The 17,681-nt window shown below is 40.6% G+C and overlaps 1 protein-coding gene across 6 annotated transcripts in view; it reads left to right on the plus strand.

The window, feature by feature from the left end:
• Positions 1-1,546: 1,546 nt before the first annotated feature.
• Hnrnpd (heterogeneous nuclear ribonucleoprotein D) overlaps positions 1,547-17,681 on the plus strand; it is a 24,260-nt gene continuing 8,125 nt past the window's right edge. For 2 of the 6 annotated variants that reach the window (XR_012907257.1, XM_075943400.1), the window contains exons 1-6: positions 1,550-2,112; positions 3,873-3,929; positions 14,692-14,860; positions 15,593-15,754; positions 16,802-16,933; positions 17,511-17,610. Coding sequence is in view for 4 of the 6 variants with exons in the window: in XM_075943400.1 (XP_075799515.1) it covers positions 1,880-2,112; positions 3,873-3,929; positions 14,692-14,860; positions 15,593-15,754; positions 16,802-16,933; positions 17,511-17,610 (853 nt within the window). In the remaining 2 variants the exon portion in view is untranslated. Of the gene's footprint in view, positions 2,113-3,872; positions 3,930-14,691; positions 14,861-15,592; positions 15,755-16,801; positions 16,934-17,510; positions 17,611-17,681 lie in introns of all 6 variants that reach the window. The other 4 variants (XR_012907256.1, XM_075943402.1, XM_075943401.1 and 1 more) reach the window with 4 other exon arrangements.

The following is a 17,681-nucleotide window of genomic DNA, read 5'->3' on the forward strand; positions in this document are numbered from 1 at the left end:
GACACATCCCCAATAAACTCACACCTTCTCATCCTTCCCAAACAGTTCCACCCCTTGGGCACAAAGAATTCAAATATATGAACCTAAGGGGGCTGTTCTCATTCAAACTGCCACAGTCAGTAAGAAGTAGGCCTGTCATTTGAATCCAAAGGAATAATTCTCTTGAAGCCAAAAAATAAAAAAATAAAAACCTCTGCGTTCATCCCATTTGCCACCAATCTGCAATATTTGACCTGAGCACAAAGCCGCCTATTTGGCTAATATTTGGAAAGAGGAGACAAAAGTGGAATCACTTCTACTTCTTAACAGTCTTGACACTGCCATTCTGTAATCTGCTTTAAAGTCTTATAAGATTGTATTTTAAAGGTATTTCCACCAATTTGACTCTTTTATTTGAATAATTTGATAGCATAAATTCTGATGGTAATAAACCTTTTGTTTTCCTCTTTGGGATGTTTTGATTATATATAGTAACTCTAAATTGATTAAGTACCCCATGGGAAGCATTTACTTCAATGTTTTTGATGTGTTTTGCAAAGGCATAATTCCAGGTTGGCCTCAACAATCCATCCTTCTTCTTCCTCCTGAGTTTTGGGAAGCCCAGTCTGGACACTTAGTAGGCAGTCAAGTGGCTGAGATCAGAAAGGTATATAGCAATCCCATTTTCTGTTAAGAGTCTTGCAGGAAACTGTGAAGCCCAACTCCTGAATAGGAATTCTACGAGGTTTCTTAACGAATGATTTTTAAATCCTGAACCACACGCCTAACAGTGCTTCATTTTTCTTTTTATAAAATCGCCACCGCAACACCGCAGACTTAGAAATCTTGTAAAGATGATTCATGACATTTATATATCTTACTTAATACAAAGACTGGAACTCATTAAAAAATACGAACCCTGGCGTCGCCTTTAACACATTTCCCAACCCCTAGGAACTTCTAAGAATAGTGGCCGGCTTTCGGCTCTTCTAGTAACGGAAGTAAAGCGTTAAGAGCTGGAAAGGAATTCTGAGAAAAAGCAGCTTCGGCCGCCAGCGGCCTTAAGCCAGCAGCCGGCGCCGCGGCGGAACCTCAATGTCACCCGGAGCAGGCGGGGACGACGGGCAGAGGAGCGCGGCGAGCAGGGCACACGCGTGGCCACCGTCTCACGCAGGCCACCCGGGCCGCAGACGCTGAGACCGGAGCCACCGCCGGGAAGTGGCCAAACCACACCCCTCAGGGCTGGCCGTCCCGGGCCAGCCGCGGCCGAGGAGGAGCGAGGGACTCCAGGAATCCGCGGAAGGGCGGGGCCAAGGGACGCGGGGGTCTCTCTAGCCGCGGCCCCGAACCAGCACTCCTTGTTCTCGATGGTAGCCGCGCGCCCCTCTCCGGCGCGCCACTTCCGGTTCCCTTTAAAGGCCCGCGCGGCGCGCCGGAGGAGCGTGAGAGCGAGCAGGGAAAGGGAACGAGAGGGGCGGGCCCGCGAGGGGAGGGGGCGGCGGGTGGGTGGGGACTCGCGGTGGAAGGGGCGGAGGAGGCGCGAAGGGCGCGCTCCGGCGTCACGTGACCGGGACGCGCCGTTCTTCCGTCGGCCATTTTAGGTGGTCCGCGGCGGCGCCATTAAAGCGAGGAGGAGGCGAGAGTGGCCGCCGCTGCGCCTTCATCGTTTTCCAGCGCGGCCGGCGGGGGAAGAGTGCGAGTGCGCGCCGCGCGAGAGCGGGAGGCGAGGGGGGCAGGCCGGGGACGAGGCGCCGGAGCCCTTGCAGCCACGCGCGCGCCTTGTCTTGTGTGCCTCGCGAGGTAGAGCGGACGCGCGGCGGCGGCGGGGATCACTTTGCTGCTAGTTTCGGTTCGCGGCGGCTGCGGTGGGTGTCGTCTCGGCGGCGGCGGCAGCAGCGCTATGTCGGAGGAGCAGTTCGGAGGGGACGGGGCGGCGGCGGCGGCCACGGCGGCGGTAGGCGGCTCGGCGGGCGAGCAGGAGGGAGCCATGGTGGCGGCGGCGGCGGCGGCGCCGGGGGCAGCGGCGGCGGGAAGCGGGAGCGGCGGCGGCTCCGCGGCCGGAGGCACCGAGGGAGGCAGCGCCGAGGCCGAGGGGGCGAAGATCGACGCCAGTAAGAACGAGGAGGATGAAGGGTGAGTAAGGGGCGGCCCCGGGCAGCCGCTCGCCAGGCCCCCTCCCCCTCCCCGCCATTAGGCCTCGCTCCCGCGCCCGCCCGCCCGCAGGCCCGAGTGCCACGGCCTGCTCGCCCGGTCGCCCCTCTTGTACCTGGGGCTCCCCGGGGCCTGCATTTCCTCCTTCCCTGCCTGCTCGCCCCCTCCCCCATCACACACGTTTCCACCTTTAGCCGTCACCATGCTACTCCGCGGCCCGCCCTCTTTCCTCCCTCGCCGTGGGTCTCCTCCCACCGTCTTAGCCGCCAGGATTTTTTCCCGCCTGACGGAGCTACCCTCCCCACCCCCCGCCATCTCTCCCGGATTTCTAACCTCTTAGGCTTACAAATGCAAACGCACAGAATGCTTTTTACTAGGCTTTCCGAGGTTGGGTGGGTGCTTCACCACCACCCCGAGACGGCGCGATTATTTATCCGCTCTTGCTTTCAGGAAGGTGTAGGCTGTCCACCTCTCTTTCTCCCGCGTCGGCTTCAGGCCAGTGGTTTTTAGCATTTTAAATAAGTTTCGCCTTAGGACGCGTTCGTTCTGTCCACTGTACGCCGACCCCACGGCACGCTCACACCAGGCCCTGCATTTGTGCTGTAGACAGACTGGGCCTGCCGATGCCCCCGGTCTCCTTCCTGATGGCGCGTTGGTCTGGCTCCTCGGGCTCCATTTAAGTCCTTGTGGTCGATGGGGCCTGCACTTGACTGGGGCTCTTCTACCTCCTGCCTGCGGTTGCCCTTCCCCCATTCTGCCAAGTTACTCTGCTGTGCACCCTTTTCGCGCCTTCAGGGTTGCCTATTTGTACAGATCGTAGTCTTTCCTTACTTACTCTGTGCAACTTAAAATTTTCTCTCCCGCCTTTTCAGTGCCCAGGAGCCTGTTTTGGTTTCTTCTCAGTCTCGCCCTCTTACTATTGTTGAAAGAAGCCCACTCGCCCTTTAAAATATAATAAATTTTGTGTTGTTCAATTGGTTAATTTTTCAGTGCTAATCTGCTTCCTCTAATTGAAGTAACTTTTGTATTGCCACCAAAAGCTGCTTTTAATATGTTAAAACACAGGAGGTTAGGAAGGTGGGATGGATCCGGGTCCTTAAATTTTCATGTTCCCATTATAGATTGCTGATCTTGAGTTACCGTTTCGATACTTTTTTTTATAATGGGGCTGTGCGTATGCAATTTTTTTTACACTATATAAAGAAAAAGTTTCGGTGGGAAGTAAAAATAAGTCATAAGCCTGGTATTAGCAAACATGATTTCCTTTAGTGGTTAAGAGTTTCAGATTTGTAGGGGTGTTGGGGCAGCAGAGAAGTACTTGGAATATAGTTTTTAAAAATCTCAGTCAAGACTGACACTCTTCAGTCGCTACTGGTTGTACTGGCTTTAGTGGGGCATTGGTGGGAGGGGAAGTGAGTTTAAACAGAACTAATCTTGAATGGTAATGTGGCTTAGTTTTAGAAAAGGAATAACTGTTAATTATTTGAAGAATTAAGTTTTTAACATTTTGGGTTTTGCTTTCTGAATTCTGTTCTTTGGACAGAGGCACCAAAATGGTTAATTGTGTAACTGGGGCAGGCTTTCTATTACCCCTGAGTTTTGAAAGTTACAAAGTAGCTAGCTGTCTATGTAGCTATTTCTTGTTGAACTGACGTATAAATGAATTAGTTTTTAACCCTAACAATGTCAAAAACTAAAACTAGAATTTTGATTGGTTGCTGTACCGGTTGTTAATTCCCTAGCCATTCAAACTCCTCCCCACGACACACTGAAGCAGCGACGGCACAGCGGGAAGAATGGTAAAACTTTTAAATTTTATTTCTGTCTTATAAAGATTTCAGTAGTCATAACATGCAGAGGCTCTATAATTTAGTTGCCCATTGAGTCCCAGGAGATTTTTTTAGACATTAATACACTAGGATGAGTCTTGTGCCTGGGCTATAAAGACTTTCTAGATATCCTAAGTAATCTGTGGGCAAAATTGATGCCATTGCGTGGTATATGGTTTGTGGTAATGCATGATATGACAATTTGACCAACCTAAACTAAATGTAATTAGTAATTTTTCTTTTAAATATGGGCAAGCAGAAAAGTTACTGTACTTCATTTAGTTTTTATTAGGTTGAAATATTTTTTGTTTAAATTCTAAGCTTAAAGCTAAATATAAAGGTTACTTGATTAAAAATATTGTGTGTTGAAATGTCTTGCATGTTATACTGAAGTAGTCTGTCAAATAGACAGTTCCTTAAGTATATTACTGTGCTTTATGCAAAGTCCTATATCTTCACCAGCAATATAAACACTTTAAGCATTGATTGTATTATACATAGGTGGGCTAAATGTGGCTTTCCCACTACAGCTCTTACCAGATCTTTTATTTTCAGTGTGATTTGGCTGGAATGTTAATTACAGTTGGTTGACATGTGTTCACATTTGCATGACTTCCCTTTGGAGGCTGGTAGGTTGAGTATTCTTTTTATCCCACTTCTCCCTCCTAAAATGTCAGTCTCTGCCCTCAGGCTCATATTTTAATTTTCTTGGGCTGTGTCTCACCATTGGAGGTTAAAAAGCCAGTACACCGCCTTATGTCTGTCTTTACAGACCATGTCTATTATTTTGGAAATATTAAATTTTATATGGGATTTATTTTTTAACTATTCTCATCTACTCATAACTGCCCAGTTTTAAGTTGGAGGTAAAGTAGACTAACGTGCGAAAGACTGGGTGGGGTCTGAATGAGACATAGTAAATAATGATGTTTGGATGAACCTTATATTTTGGTGCCTGCTGGGTATAGTTAGTTAACTAGGTAATAATGTCAAATTAAAATTTAACTACATTCGTCTTCTCTTTGAACCTTATGTAATTGTTAATTGTGTGTAGTAAGTTGTATTGATCTTTAGATTTGAAGGTCATTGTTTTCACTGTTAAAAGAATTATCTTTGCTCCTTTGTTCAGTAGCAAATATGTGTAGAGCTTTCTGTGGTCATTTGGAGAAAGTTGGGTAACTTTTGTCAGTGTTACAGAGCATTTCATGTGATGGCCAGTTCTCCACTGGCAGACTTTGAGGTAGTAGGTTTTTCAGAAACACTTCGAAGGCATTCTTACCCTCCAACCCTTGTTCTGGAGACAGTCTCACTATGTTGCCCAGGCTTAGGAGGCTTGTTTCTTCACTTCACAAGTCTCTTTCTTGGACTAGAGGTGCGTTGCTCCTATGTGGCCAGGTTCTCCTTCTATCCTCTTCACCCATCCCTCCTTTCTCTAAGTTGACTGATAATTGTACATTTATCCAACTCCATTTTGTTGCAGATGCTAAACTTTCTGAACAAAACAATCAAGATGCTTAAACATTACATTTTTGGTGCCCGTGTATATATCCTGTGTTTCTCTGTCTTCCTCACCAGTTTATATAGTTATATAAATAATAGTCTCTATAGTGAAGATGAGACTGGTTAGTAGGCTAAAAATCATGTAAAGTTCATTTCTTAAACACTGCTGTGTGCAGTTCCTGTTAAAATGAGATTTTGTCCTGAAATACTATTTTTGAGACATGGTCTATGTGCCTAGACTGGCCTTTACCTAGTATTCATATCTCCATCTCAAGTGGTAGGGGCTGTAGGTAGGTGCCATTCACTGTTCCTGCTTTTCCTCCTAAAATATTTTTAAAGATGAATTCATTATTTGATGTGGTTAATTCCTTTGCATGTGAAAATGAATAGTTATTTTTAGAAGAGTCTCCTTATTTCACAGGGATTTGGCAACAGTGGTTTATTACCATAGTAAAATGGCCGAGTTCACCTTTAAGATTGTTTTTGATGTTAGATTTGTTTGTGTACCAGTGCTTATGTGGAAATCAATGGAAACTGGTGAGAGTCTGTCCTCATTTTATAATGTGGGTCCTGAGGATTGAACTCTGGTCTCAGACACAGCCGCAAGTACCTTTACCTGTTGAGCTATCTTGTTAGCCACTTTAATATCTACAACTTTATATATATAAATAGATGCGGTGTGTAAAATCACTCTGCAGTGTCTCAGTTCTTGGGGTAGGTGGTGTCTGGGGAAATGTGCATGTGCATGCCATGTTGTAAGCTATGGGGACAGTTTTCAAAATGTAAAGACTGTTGGGAACCTGGAATACTATAGACAATGTTACCAGATTATAGATACATTGGAGGTGGGGTTGAGTGAGAAATAGAACAGTTTGACTGAGTTGTCAGTATAGAAGGTCAGGGCCGAGTCACGGTGTTGTTACCATTAGTGTGAGAGCTTGAGTGGGATTCTTCTTAGAGGTCCTTAGTTCTCTCCTTTTTGTGGGAGAAGGGACTCCCACATGTTTTTGTTTGGAATGTTGGAGGATATGTTAGAGACCCCAGTGTTTCTGGGACAGTTTGAACATTGTTTGAAAAACCAATATTTTTAGATTCGTCTCATGCCAGATTTACTGGACTGTAAGTAGGTGTGTCTCCGTGTTTACTCGCTTTGGAACCTTTGCAGGGGTAAAATTGTAGAAACTGAAGCTCCAAAATTAGGGGAGCAACATTCAGTGTTTTCCTCGTCCATAATGGAGATGGAACTGTGTGGGCGAATGTTCTGTTCCTGAGCCATGCTCCCATCTAGGAGTAGTAGGCTCATTCGTCATCTGTTAGGAGAGACACGGAATATACAGGCCTGGGATTAGATTGGATTGTCAGTTACAATTTCAGTCCGTTGTTTTTCAAGACAGGATCTCACTTTTTAGCCCAGGCTGGTCTAAAAATCACAAGACTCCTCACACTCAGCCTCCCAGGATCTGAGATAATAGGCATGGAGTGCTATTTGGCAAATGCTTGTTTTTGAGGCGGTGTCTTAAATTTGGACAAGTTTGAGCTGAAGTGACACCTTGTATACATGCATATGTAGTCTCAGTAATTTAGCCTGGGTAGTCTGAGGTATAGAAGACATCTCATATGTACCTCTATAGTTAGATTGTGTATGTATGTCCCTCACAGTCCATTTTGCTGTGACTTAAGGCCACCAGGAAAGATAACTGATGATCTTTAGCTTTAGGTGATGTTAGAAGCCATGCCTGAGAACATAAGAAAACAAACAGAATGACTCTCCCATTTCACTTAGGGCTGTATGCTTCGAATGTGCATGTTAACAAATGGAGTGATGCAGAACTGGTTAGTTGTTTGATTTGATGTAGCTGTGCTTTGGGGTTATAGTAGATGGGACACAAAACTGACGCAGGATGCCTGGGATTTGTTTCTGTTACTTACAACAATGTGATCTCAGGTAATAGAACACGTTTTTACTTGGTTTTCTGATCTATTTGCTGGAAACAATGCTCACCATAGGAAGACTGACTACGCAGCCTACTTTCATGTCTTGTGTGTATTTATCCATTGCTCTAATAGTTGCTACTGCCAGTGATTTACTCCTGTGGAGTAAAGGTAAGCATATTTTAGTTTCTGGAGTGTGAAATAGTATGTTCATGCTATGTACTTAAGTATTTTAGGTGGGGGAAGACTTTGTATTGGCATATTTGTCCAGTAGTCATAGTGATAGCTTTTAAGTATTGGGTTCTGTACTGAAATACTTACTTATCTATTTTGGCCATCAAAATAAATGATGAATGAATGAGTAAATAATGAGTTAGGAAACCCCCCTTCTGTCTCCACTGTAGTCTTAAGAGACAGAGGAAAGTGTCAGCAGATACACTGAACAAGCCACCAGTAAACAAATGTCTTTGAAATGAGCTTTAGATTTTCATTACGTTAAAAAGTAATGTGATTCTGAAAGATGGTAGGGGTTGGTGATTTGGCTTGATGTCAGAAAACTTACCTTTAATCTTGGGTTAAAAAAGTAAACATCCATTTCTGTTTTATTAGTGTTATTTTGTTCTCTATGCCAACACGCCCCACTCACCGAACACTTTTTTTTTAATTTATTTATTTACTTATTTTTATTTTACTATTTATTTATTTATTTATTTATACATACATCCTGTCTATCTCTCCAGATGATTATCTAAATTAATACCTAGTAGAAAACTTCTAAGATTATGAATAGGTAGTGGCCTCAGTTAACTCAAACCTTAACCTCTATGTTAAGGAAACACCAGTCTGTAACTTGTGGGTAAGTGGAAGTTTACTTTATAAGGTTGGAAGTTTATTTACAGTGTTGAACAGTGTGGTAGAGATACTGGGTTAAGCTTTTAAGGTTTATTTTTAAAAGCTGTCATGTTTAATTTAGATGTTATGCCTGTTTTCCTTTCTTTTTCTTTTTGACACAGGATCTTACAATGTAGCCCTTGCTGGCATGGAACTCACTATATAGACCAGCTGGCCTTGAACTCTTGTAGATCCACCTTTCTCTCTGCCATCTGAGTGCTAGGAAGAGGTTTTCTTTTTTAAAAAAATATTTATTTATTTATTATGTATACAATATTCTGTCTGTGTATGCCTGCAGGCCAGAAGAGGGCACCAGACCCCATTACAGATGGTTGTGAGCCACCATGTAGTTGCTGGGAATTGAACTCAGGACTTTTGGAAGAGCAGGCAATGCTCTTAACCAATGAGCCATCTCTCCAGCCCCTCTAGTTATCTTTCTTATGGTAGTTGATGTGGGTTCCTTGTGTAGTAATGAGATTTAATATAAAATAATTTAAAATCATTCTTTGAAATGTTTGCTCTTACTATGTATGTGTCAGTCTTGAATACTAGGATACTTTTTCACACTTGGCTTTAAAATACCATAATATAAAAATCTTATGGAGGAATTACCTGTTTAATAATGGGCAGATAATGTTGGGATGTAGGTTTTACTGATTAAATAGTTTTCTTCACTAGCTAACTTCAATGCAGTTTTAAATAGTTTCAAAGTATTTTTCAAGTGCTGTAAACCACATCAGATATGTCTTGTTACTGTTAAAGGTTTGTCAGGGTGTTTCCAAGGGTAGTTTATATAGATTGTAAAGTCACTCCCTACCAAGTGGTGGTTCCCCAGTGTTAAAAAGTAACCAGTGATTACATTTAAAATAAATCCATAATTTCTAAAGAAAATGCTCTTTAATACATGCTGCGGAGATTTGTAGAGTTTATCATCGTAGTGCTTTAAAAGTTGAGTTTTAATGGTAGATAACCAGGAGAATTATGTAAATAAGTGTGCTTGAATAACACCACTATAAAGGGTGCCAGTGAATGCGCTGTTACAGTTGATCAGGCTTACACCTGGTATGAGTTGTGTGGGGGGGTGTTAAACATTGCTTTAGCTCAAAAGTGGGAGCAAAAGACTTGATAGGGAAAGCATCTTTAAATAAGATATTATTGAGTTTGCAGTATTAAACTAGTGATCTCCATGGTCTGGGGAAAATTAGCTTTGTGTACTAAGAGGGTGAGAGTTTTTTTTTTTTAAAGATTTATTTATTAATTATGTATGCAGCATCTGCCTGCATATATCCCTGCAGGCCAGAAGAGGGCACCAGATCTCATCATAGATGGTTGTGAGCCACCATGTGGTTGCTGGGAATTGAACTTAGGACCTCTGAAAGAACAGTCAGTGCTCCTTAACCTCTGAGCCATCTCTCAGTACCCGGTGAGAGTTTTTCTAATGGCTTTTGTTTTTTAAGACAGTCAAATAATAGCTCAATTTATTGATTCTTCTGCCTCAGTTTCTTAAATGCTAGGATTATAGTTCTTCGTAATTAGAATTATTAAGGCATTTTCTATCAGCCATCACTGCTTGCTAGGTATTGCTTCTTATGCTTTTAATTACTTAAAAAAACACTGGCATATATGTAGTTAGAGTTGAGTTACTGAGAGGACTTTAGAAGCTACATTTATAGAGGTTTATTCTACCAGAGGATCCAACCAAGTCAGGTGTTCATGGCTCCTTGTAACTCCAGCTCCCGGTGCACCTGCAGTCACATGCACAGAACACAGAGACATTAACACTTTCTGGATTTTTTTGTTTCATTTTGTTTTGTTTTTTGAGGCAGGGTTTCTCTGTATAGTTTTGGAGCCTGTTCTGGAACTCTCTCTGTAGGTTAGGCTGGCCTTAAACTCTGACACCTGCCTGCCTCTGCCTCCCTGAGTGTTGAGATTAAAGATGTGCAACACCACCACTTGGCTCAGAATTTTTCTTAAAGGAAAGTGACGTAATTTCTTAACCTGGGTATTTCAGTCTTCTATAGGGTATTTTAGAGCTTGAGCATTGAACAAACATGATCTTACGGAAAACTTTTATCCTGGATGTTTTCCCCTTTAATGTTAGAAATTATAAAGCCTCTCCACTTGAAAATGAAAGCAAATGAGTTGGAGAGCTGACTCAGTGGTTCAGAGGACCCAGGTTCAATTCCCATTGACCACATGGCGGTTCACAACTGTCTGTAACTCCAAGATTTGACAACCTCACACAGAGCATACGTGCAGGCAAAATACCGATACAAAGGAAATAAAAGTAAAGTAAACAAATTATTAAAAAAGAAAATGAAAACAACAAACTTTATTTAGATTGTGTTTTGCCTCTAAAAATAACTTTTCTTGAATTAAAGTACATTCCTCTAAATTAAGGCAATTTTTATTCCTGACTGCAGGTGACCGTTATCATTTTAACTTCCTTGAGGGCTGTATAGTTGGTAGGTGGCAGAACTAGCATATAAAAACTGGCAGTTGGTCCCCTATCTCTAATCTTGCATTAAAAAGGAATAAGATGTTCCACAAAGGAGTCTAAATTTCTGAGTGACCCTGCAGAGCTGAGAATCAGCATTTGGGTAGTTAGTCATCAATACTAAGTTTTGTAACTATGCTTGCCACTGACTTTTTTTTTCTTTAAATTTTATTTATTTATTATGTATACACTACTCTGCCTCATGTATTCCTGCAGGCCAGAAGAGGGCACCAAATCTCATTACAGATGGTTGTGAGCCACCATGTGGTTGCTGGGAATTGAACTCAGGACCTTTAGAAGAGCAGGCAGTGCTCTTAACCACTGAGCCATCTCTCCAGCCCCGACACTGACTTTCTTATCAGTAACTGTGAAAACACATTATTGAGTCTGTATTTTCTTTGGGCTATTGAAATACTTTGTTTATAAGTGGAATTAAGAAATTAAACTTTGTCAGTCAGGCAAGGTGGTGCATCTATTATCCCAGTACTCAGCACTGGGGAGGCCGAAGCAGGAAGATTTGCTAAAAGTTTGCCATCAGGTAGGATTACATGAGACCTAAAAAAAATGGAGTAGAGGGAGGGGACAGAAGACCTTTGTAGGGTAAATTCTTTAATTGGGATAGTTGGTTCACTTACAGCTAAGGAACACATTTTAAATTTAGATTATAGCTTTAGGAGACAGTTTGTTGCTACTTTGACAGTTCTCTTGATATTAAGTTCTGTCTCCTTACTGAAAGGTTTTTATGTCTGAGGAGTTAATAGCAATTTGAGAATAAACCTTTGATTTCGGGCTCCATCCCTATTGGACAGACAATAGGTATTGTGCTTTAAACAAGATAATGACTGTATAAAGTAGTCCAAATTAGTGTTAATCTCAAGCCATCTCAGAATAAGAGGAAGTTCATGCTGGTGTTGTAGAGAGTTTATAATAGGTGCCTATTTGTCCTTAAAGTTTAGCAGACATTCTCCCACTAGGCTGCATACTATATAGTTAAACCTTGTACCTACAGAATAAAAATAGGGTGGACTTCATACTCCCATTTAGTAAAGGTAGCATACAATGTTTGTTGCAATGTATTGGCTTTTCTGGTTATTGTACTACCAAAATACTAATTTTAAGCTTTAGTTCAGAAGATGTTAAATTTCACAGAAGATTTGGAAACATGTTACCTGGCCTCTTGTAGCTTGGAAGGGAGATTAATAGTCATTATAGAACAAGTAATTGCTTGCTGGCAAAACTGAAAGAAAATGTGTTCTAAAAGCTAAGCAAGTGAGATGCACCTGATGTATTAGTAGCTGCTTCAGATAAAATGAACATACTACGGTAGTTTAAGAGAGATGGTCGGTCCATAGGCTGTTAAATCACTACTGCTGTGTTGAAGACTATCATTCCTTGGAGCCAATTGTGGGAGCTCCACTACATTTGGAGGCTGGAGAATTGGCATCAATTTGAAGTTAGCTTGAGTTGTAGTGTAAGACCTCGTTACAAATAGTCTTAAAATATTTCATTTAAAATAGTTGGAGATAGAAAACAGTTGCAGGACTAGGGAGGACAAACAGTACTTGGAGAAAAAGGTAATACTATGTAATGTATAAAAAGTTAAAAGATGACCAGAATATTTAATATTCTGGATAAAGTAGGTTTGTTTATAGAATGTGTTTGCAGTGAACAGTTTTAGCTCTATTAAAGAGTGTGAAGGTTTTTGTTCATTAAGAGTGCACTTCCATTAGGCTATTGGGTCAGTTGGTGACTTGGTGTGCATATCTAATATTTAGAAAATTAACTTCCTATCTAAACAGCAGTTATGTGGTTTGAAAATAGTAGACACCTCATTCTTTGTGTGATTTCTTTTTGAAGATTTGTTTATTTAGCGTGCGCTGTGTTTTGCCTGTTTATATTCTACATGAGGGTGTCGAATCTCCTGGAACTGGAGCTAGAGATAGCTCTGAGAGCTTGTCAAGTGTGTGCTGGGAATTGAACCTGGGTCCTCTGGAAGAGCTCTTAACTGCTGAGCCATCTCTGCAATCCTCTGTGTTATTTTTATTCGGAAGTATATATAACAATTTTAAATTGAGGACTTTCCCCCATACATTGCTTTCATGAAATAAAAACAAATTTTGTCCTGGTAGTTGGGTAATGGACTAGACAGACTTTTCTTGGTTTTCAGGTTTACCCTATACACTGTCTTTTATTAGGATGTCAGTTTAGTTAGACCAAAATAATTCTAAATTATTCAGTTATTTATGTGGAAATTCTGTAATAACAAATGGTTACTAGGTAGTTAAATTTAGCTGAATTTGTTTCTGTTGTAGAACTTAACGATATCTAAGCAAGAGACCATTGCTTTGTAGTTAATATCCTTGTCTTTAAAAACTAGCATCGGCCTCACTTTGAAAAGTGCATGTTGGTAATGAATTTTCACTTATGAAAGTTGTATTCTGGTCCTGTAGGTAAAAAATACTGTGTGTATAGCAGTGGTTATTAAATAAGGTTATATTAGGAGTTGAAAGAAACATGTATTGAGAAGTTTTAAATTTTCCATGGAATTGGCAATAAACAGACTTTAAGAGTACATAATGGACTTTGGTTATATTCATTTGATTATAACATTACTAAATGATTATAAGTCTTACTTTAGGCCTAAAAGAGTCTTGAAAATTGGGGCCCGCTCTGTAATATGTTCAGCTTGAAAACCTAACTTTAAATGGAAAGAGTTGAATGTCACCTGAAGTAAGTTTATTTGTACTAAGTTAGCTTTGGTATTAGCATTAATTCAAACAAACTTGTGGTAAGAATGATAACATTTCAGTTAACTGGATGCCTTAGAGGTGAAGATAAAGAGATTGATGAGCATCTTACTGCCCAGTGGGCTGTAGTGGCAGCCTGTTAAAGGTCAGGGTGGGGAGATGTTTACTGTTTGCAGAGCTGAGAGCTGGTGCCTTATCTTCCCCATCCCTTTTCATGACTCCCCCCGCCCCAAGTTATGAAGGTGAGAACATCTTGAGCAAGCATGGTTTTATCTCTGAAGTGAAAATTTTAGCCTTCTAGGGCTAATTTTGACAACTTATGTTTTTAGTTTGACTCTTAAAGGGTAAAAGGTACAGATGTGCTTTTATAATTACTGCTGTTAACTTATTGGTAAAACAAGCAGATGTAGAAAGGATCACAACTGCTGCCAGAACTGCTTTTTGGCATTTTACTGTATGTTGAGACTTAATTTGTTCTCTATATGGCCTTTTCTTGGGTGTTTTCCATTTACCATTTCATAGGCCTAAGCATTTCATAACTTGTTAGCTGAGGTTTTACTGTAAGTAAATAAATCATCTAAGTTAGTGAGATGTGATTCAGTGGGTAATTCTTTCTCCATGCAGTTTACATGATTACTTTGTTTCTTTTTAAGGACTCTCAGAAGTGAAAAAGGTTAGTTCAGTTTGGAGGGCTTAGCATTTTTCCATTTTATGTTCTAAGAGTTCTGTAGATGGGAGAACTATTAAAAAGTAGAAAAGGAGTCTCAGCATAGACAGTGTGCTGGGGGCTGCCACACTGGAGATTGCAGCATAGCCCTTGACATGGTTAATGAAGATTTGTTAAGATGTAGAAGCCAAGATTTTACCTTTAAAAAAAAAAACTAATACTTTTATTTGGCATGCATGCATATATATGTGTATGTATATATGCATATGTATGTAAATACCTGCAATTAGCTTCTTGCTTAGTATTGTTGATCAGAAGGGGCAATGTTAAGTGGAACTTTAAACAGTAGTGTTTTTTGATATGTGTTTTTGTGTAGGAAGAATAATATTTTATTGTACTGAATAAATGTAGTTTGAAAAGGGTGGGTTATTGATGTGAGTAAATACAAGGCAAGGTTTGATTTTCTTAGCATTTTAATACTGCTTTTTGTCTTTACAGGAAAATGTTTATAGGAGGCCTTAGCTGGGACACTACAAAGAAAGATCTGAAGGACTACTTTTCCAAATTTGGTGAAGTTGTAGACTGCACTCTGAAGTTAGATCCTATCACAGGGCGATCAAGGGGTTTTGGCTTTGTGCTATTTAAAGAGTCGGAGAGTGTAGATAAGGTAGTGTGTTATATGTTCTGATTAATGAAACATGGAGAATTTGATAGAGTAAACTTGTATGTTACTTGTGGGTTCTTTACATGAGAAAGATGAAACACGTTTCTTACATTCTTTCCTTGTTTGAAACAAGGTTACATGTGTCTTGGACTGGACCCAGTCTGTATTACTTGAATTTCCTGTCCTCTGCTGTCCACATGCTGGGACAGCGGAGGTTCATTAACACACCCTGTGTTTGAAGGGAGAGGCGGATTTGGGAATTTGCTGAATACTTTCCATGTGCCAGCCTTTCTAAATTAAAAGTGATTTTAAAAAGGACTGAGGCGTAATAAGCACATGGTCTATGTTCAGTCCCAGCAGACATTTTCAAGAAGGTAGTGGGGAATTTTAAAAGTCTAATTAAAAAGATAAAGTATGACAAGTTGGCAGAAAGTGCCTGTTTTACATTTTTGTTAGACAAGCAATTTGTCTCACTCAAGTCTCTGAATAGAGTAGTTCCCTCACACCGGCAGATATCTATACAACAATCAACTTTTTAATTTAAGTCATTAGCAACCATTGTTTATCAGTTAAAGGTGATGGTTACCTAGTAATCAATTCAACTGGTGTGGTACTTCCCCTCCATCATTCTTAGTGACTTTTATACTTGGGCACTAGTCTGTATTAGCTGAAGTAGTTTATTTCTGTACATTAGTTAAATTTTACATATTAAAGTGAAAAACTTAATTTTCTTAGGTCATGGATCAGAAAGAACATAAATTGAATGGGAAAGTCATTGATCCTAAAAGGGCCAAAGCCATGAAAACAAAAGAGCCCGTCAAAAAAATTTTTGTTGGTGGCCTTTCTCCAGATACACCAGAAGAGAAAATAAGAGAGTATTTTGGTGGTTTTGGTGAGGTATGTGTGTTTATGTCAAAAATTAATGTGTAATTGTACATTAAGTGGACTTGGCCACTGTGTTTCAGAATTGCAAAAATTTGTAATAAGGAAATTGAACGAGCAGATCTGAAGATTAGGGAACGCTTTTTTTTGTTGTTGTTGTTGAGCATGTGCATATGTAAAGTACTGGACACTTAGATGGTGGGTCTGTTAGGAAACCCAGGCAGTCCTTGGAACTTTTTCTTTCTTATTCTCTTTGAACTCCTTAATTTAAGACACCTTCCTGCCTCTGTCCCACATAAACTACAGGAATGACCCATTGTGTCTGGGTTGTTCAGCATGCTTAACTTAGAACATTTAGAAGGAAGAAAAGTATGAGTATACAGGCAGTATGAGGAGGAAGTCAAGATTGAGTTACCTGAAATATAAAAAGGAAACATTTAAGAATAGTAAAGAAATAAGAACAGAGTAGTGTAGTAACTTACCAATTTAAATATGTATAAGTGCCAATTTAGTGAGGCTGTAGACATACTGAAATAGTGAACTATCAGTTCCTTTCATGAATTAATAATCAAAGCTAAGCCAAGATGTTTGTGGCCTTGGTCTCCAAGGACAACATGCTGACATCTCTTACTCAATTCAAATAAGAATACATGCTTTTGTGTTAGGGCTTAAAAATAGAATGCCCAATACTCCTAAGTATTACACATAAAAAGCCTGAGTATATAGGTTTTCTTATGCGATTATAGGAGCAAGCAAAAGTGGAGCTGCTGCATCCACTGTGTCTCCAGTTTGTGGTCCTGTTACTACATCATAGCTTTTTCTCAAATGCAGATTCCCTCTTGTTTTTTTCAAGGTGGCTATTGTCTCATTTTGTTCTTGTGGGGCTCTGCATTTGTGATATTTGAGTTAGGTAGAAAGATTAGAAAAATGGGGAGACAGCAGAATAAAGCTTGAGTGAAATGTGTTTTATTTGCCACCCTTCTCCTCCTGTGTAAATTTGTTATTAGTGACAATAGAGCACAAACTAGAATACTAAGTCTTCTTTTTTTTTCCTGCTATCAGGTGGAATCCATAGAGCTCCCCATGGACAACAAGACCAATAAGAGGCGTGGGTTCTGTTTTATTACCTTTAAGGAAGAGGAACCAGTGAAGAAGATAATGGAAAAGAAATACCACAATGTTGGTCTTAGTAAAGTAAGTTCAGTTATTGAGTGAGTGGCTCAGAAAACTTGTGGTGCAATGTTGGGCTGTCGGATCCAAATTGCTTGTTTGTACTTACAGTCTACTAGCTGAAGTCACCAGTGAACTCTTTGCTTTCATTGGTGAGCAGCAGGAATTTGTTTGTTAAATGTATTTTTATTATTTATTTATTTTGGTTTTTTTTTTTTTTTTTGAGGCTGTTTCTCTGTATACACAGATCCCTGGCTCTGTAGACCAAGGTGGCCTTGAACTCAGAGATCCGCCTGCCTTTGCCTCCCATCTGCTGGGGTTAAAGGCACTTGTCACCACCAGCATTAAAATGTATTTTATATAAACTTTTACCAAATTTTTAGGACCTAACAGAACAAGTAGTAGATTTTTAGCAAGCACGTCTTTGATCAATCACATCAGAAGCGAGGGTGCCCCCTCCCGAGTTACAATGAGTAACTGAAAACTGGGGTGGAAGGACGGACGAGGTTGCGCAGCTTAATTTAAACAGTATTAGCTGTTCTGATGATTACAGTCATTTTCTTGAGTCAATATAATAATTTTATTTTTTCTCCTTTTTTAGTGTGAAATAAAAGTAGCCATGTCGAAGGAACAGTATCAGCAACAGCAGCAGTGGGGATCTAGAGGAGGGTTTGCAGGAAGAGCTCGTGGAAGAGGTGGTGGTAAGCTATAGCCTAAGTTTACTCTGTCTTAAGCTTTTCTGCTTTTACTTATCCTGAAGTAAAGATCTTTG

This window comes from Microtus pennsylvanicus, chromosome 12 (genome assembly GCF_037038515.1).
Source record: "Microtus pennsylvanicus isolate mMicPen1 chromosome 12, mMicPen1.hap1, whole genome shotgun sequence".
Lineage (NCBI taxonomy): Eukaryota > Metazoa > Chordata > Mammalia > Rodentia > Cricetidae > Microtus > Microtus pennsylvanicus.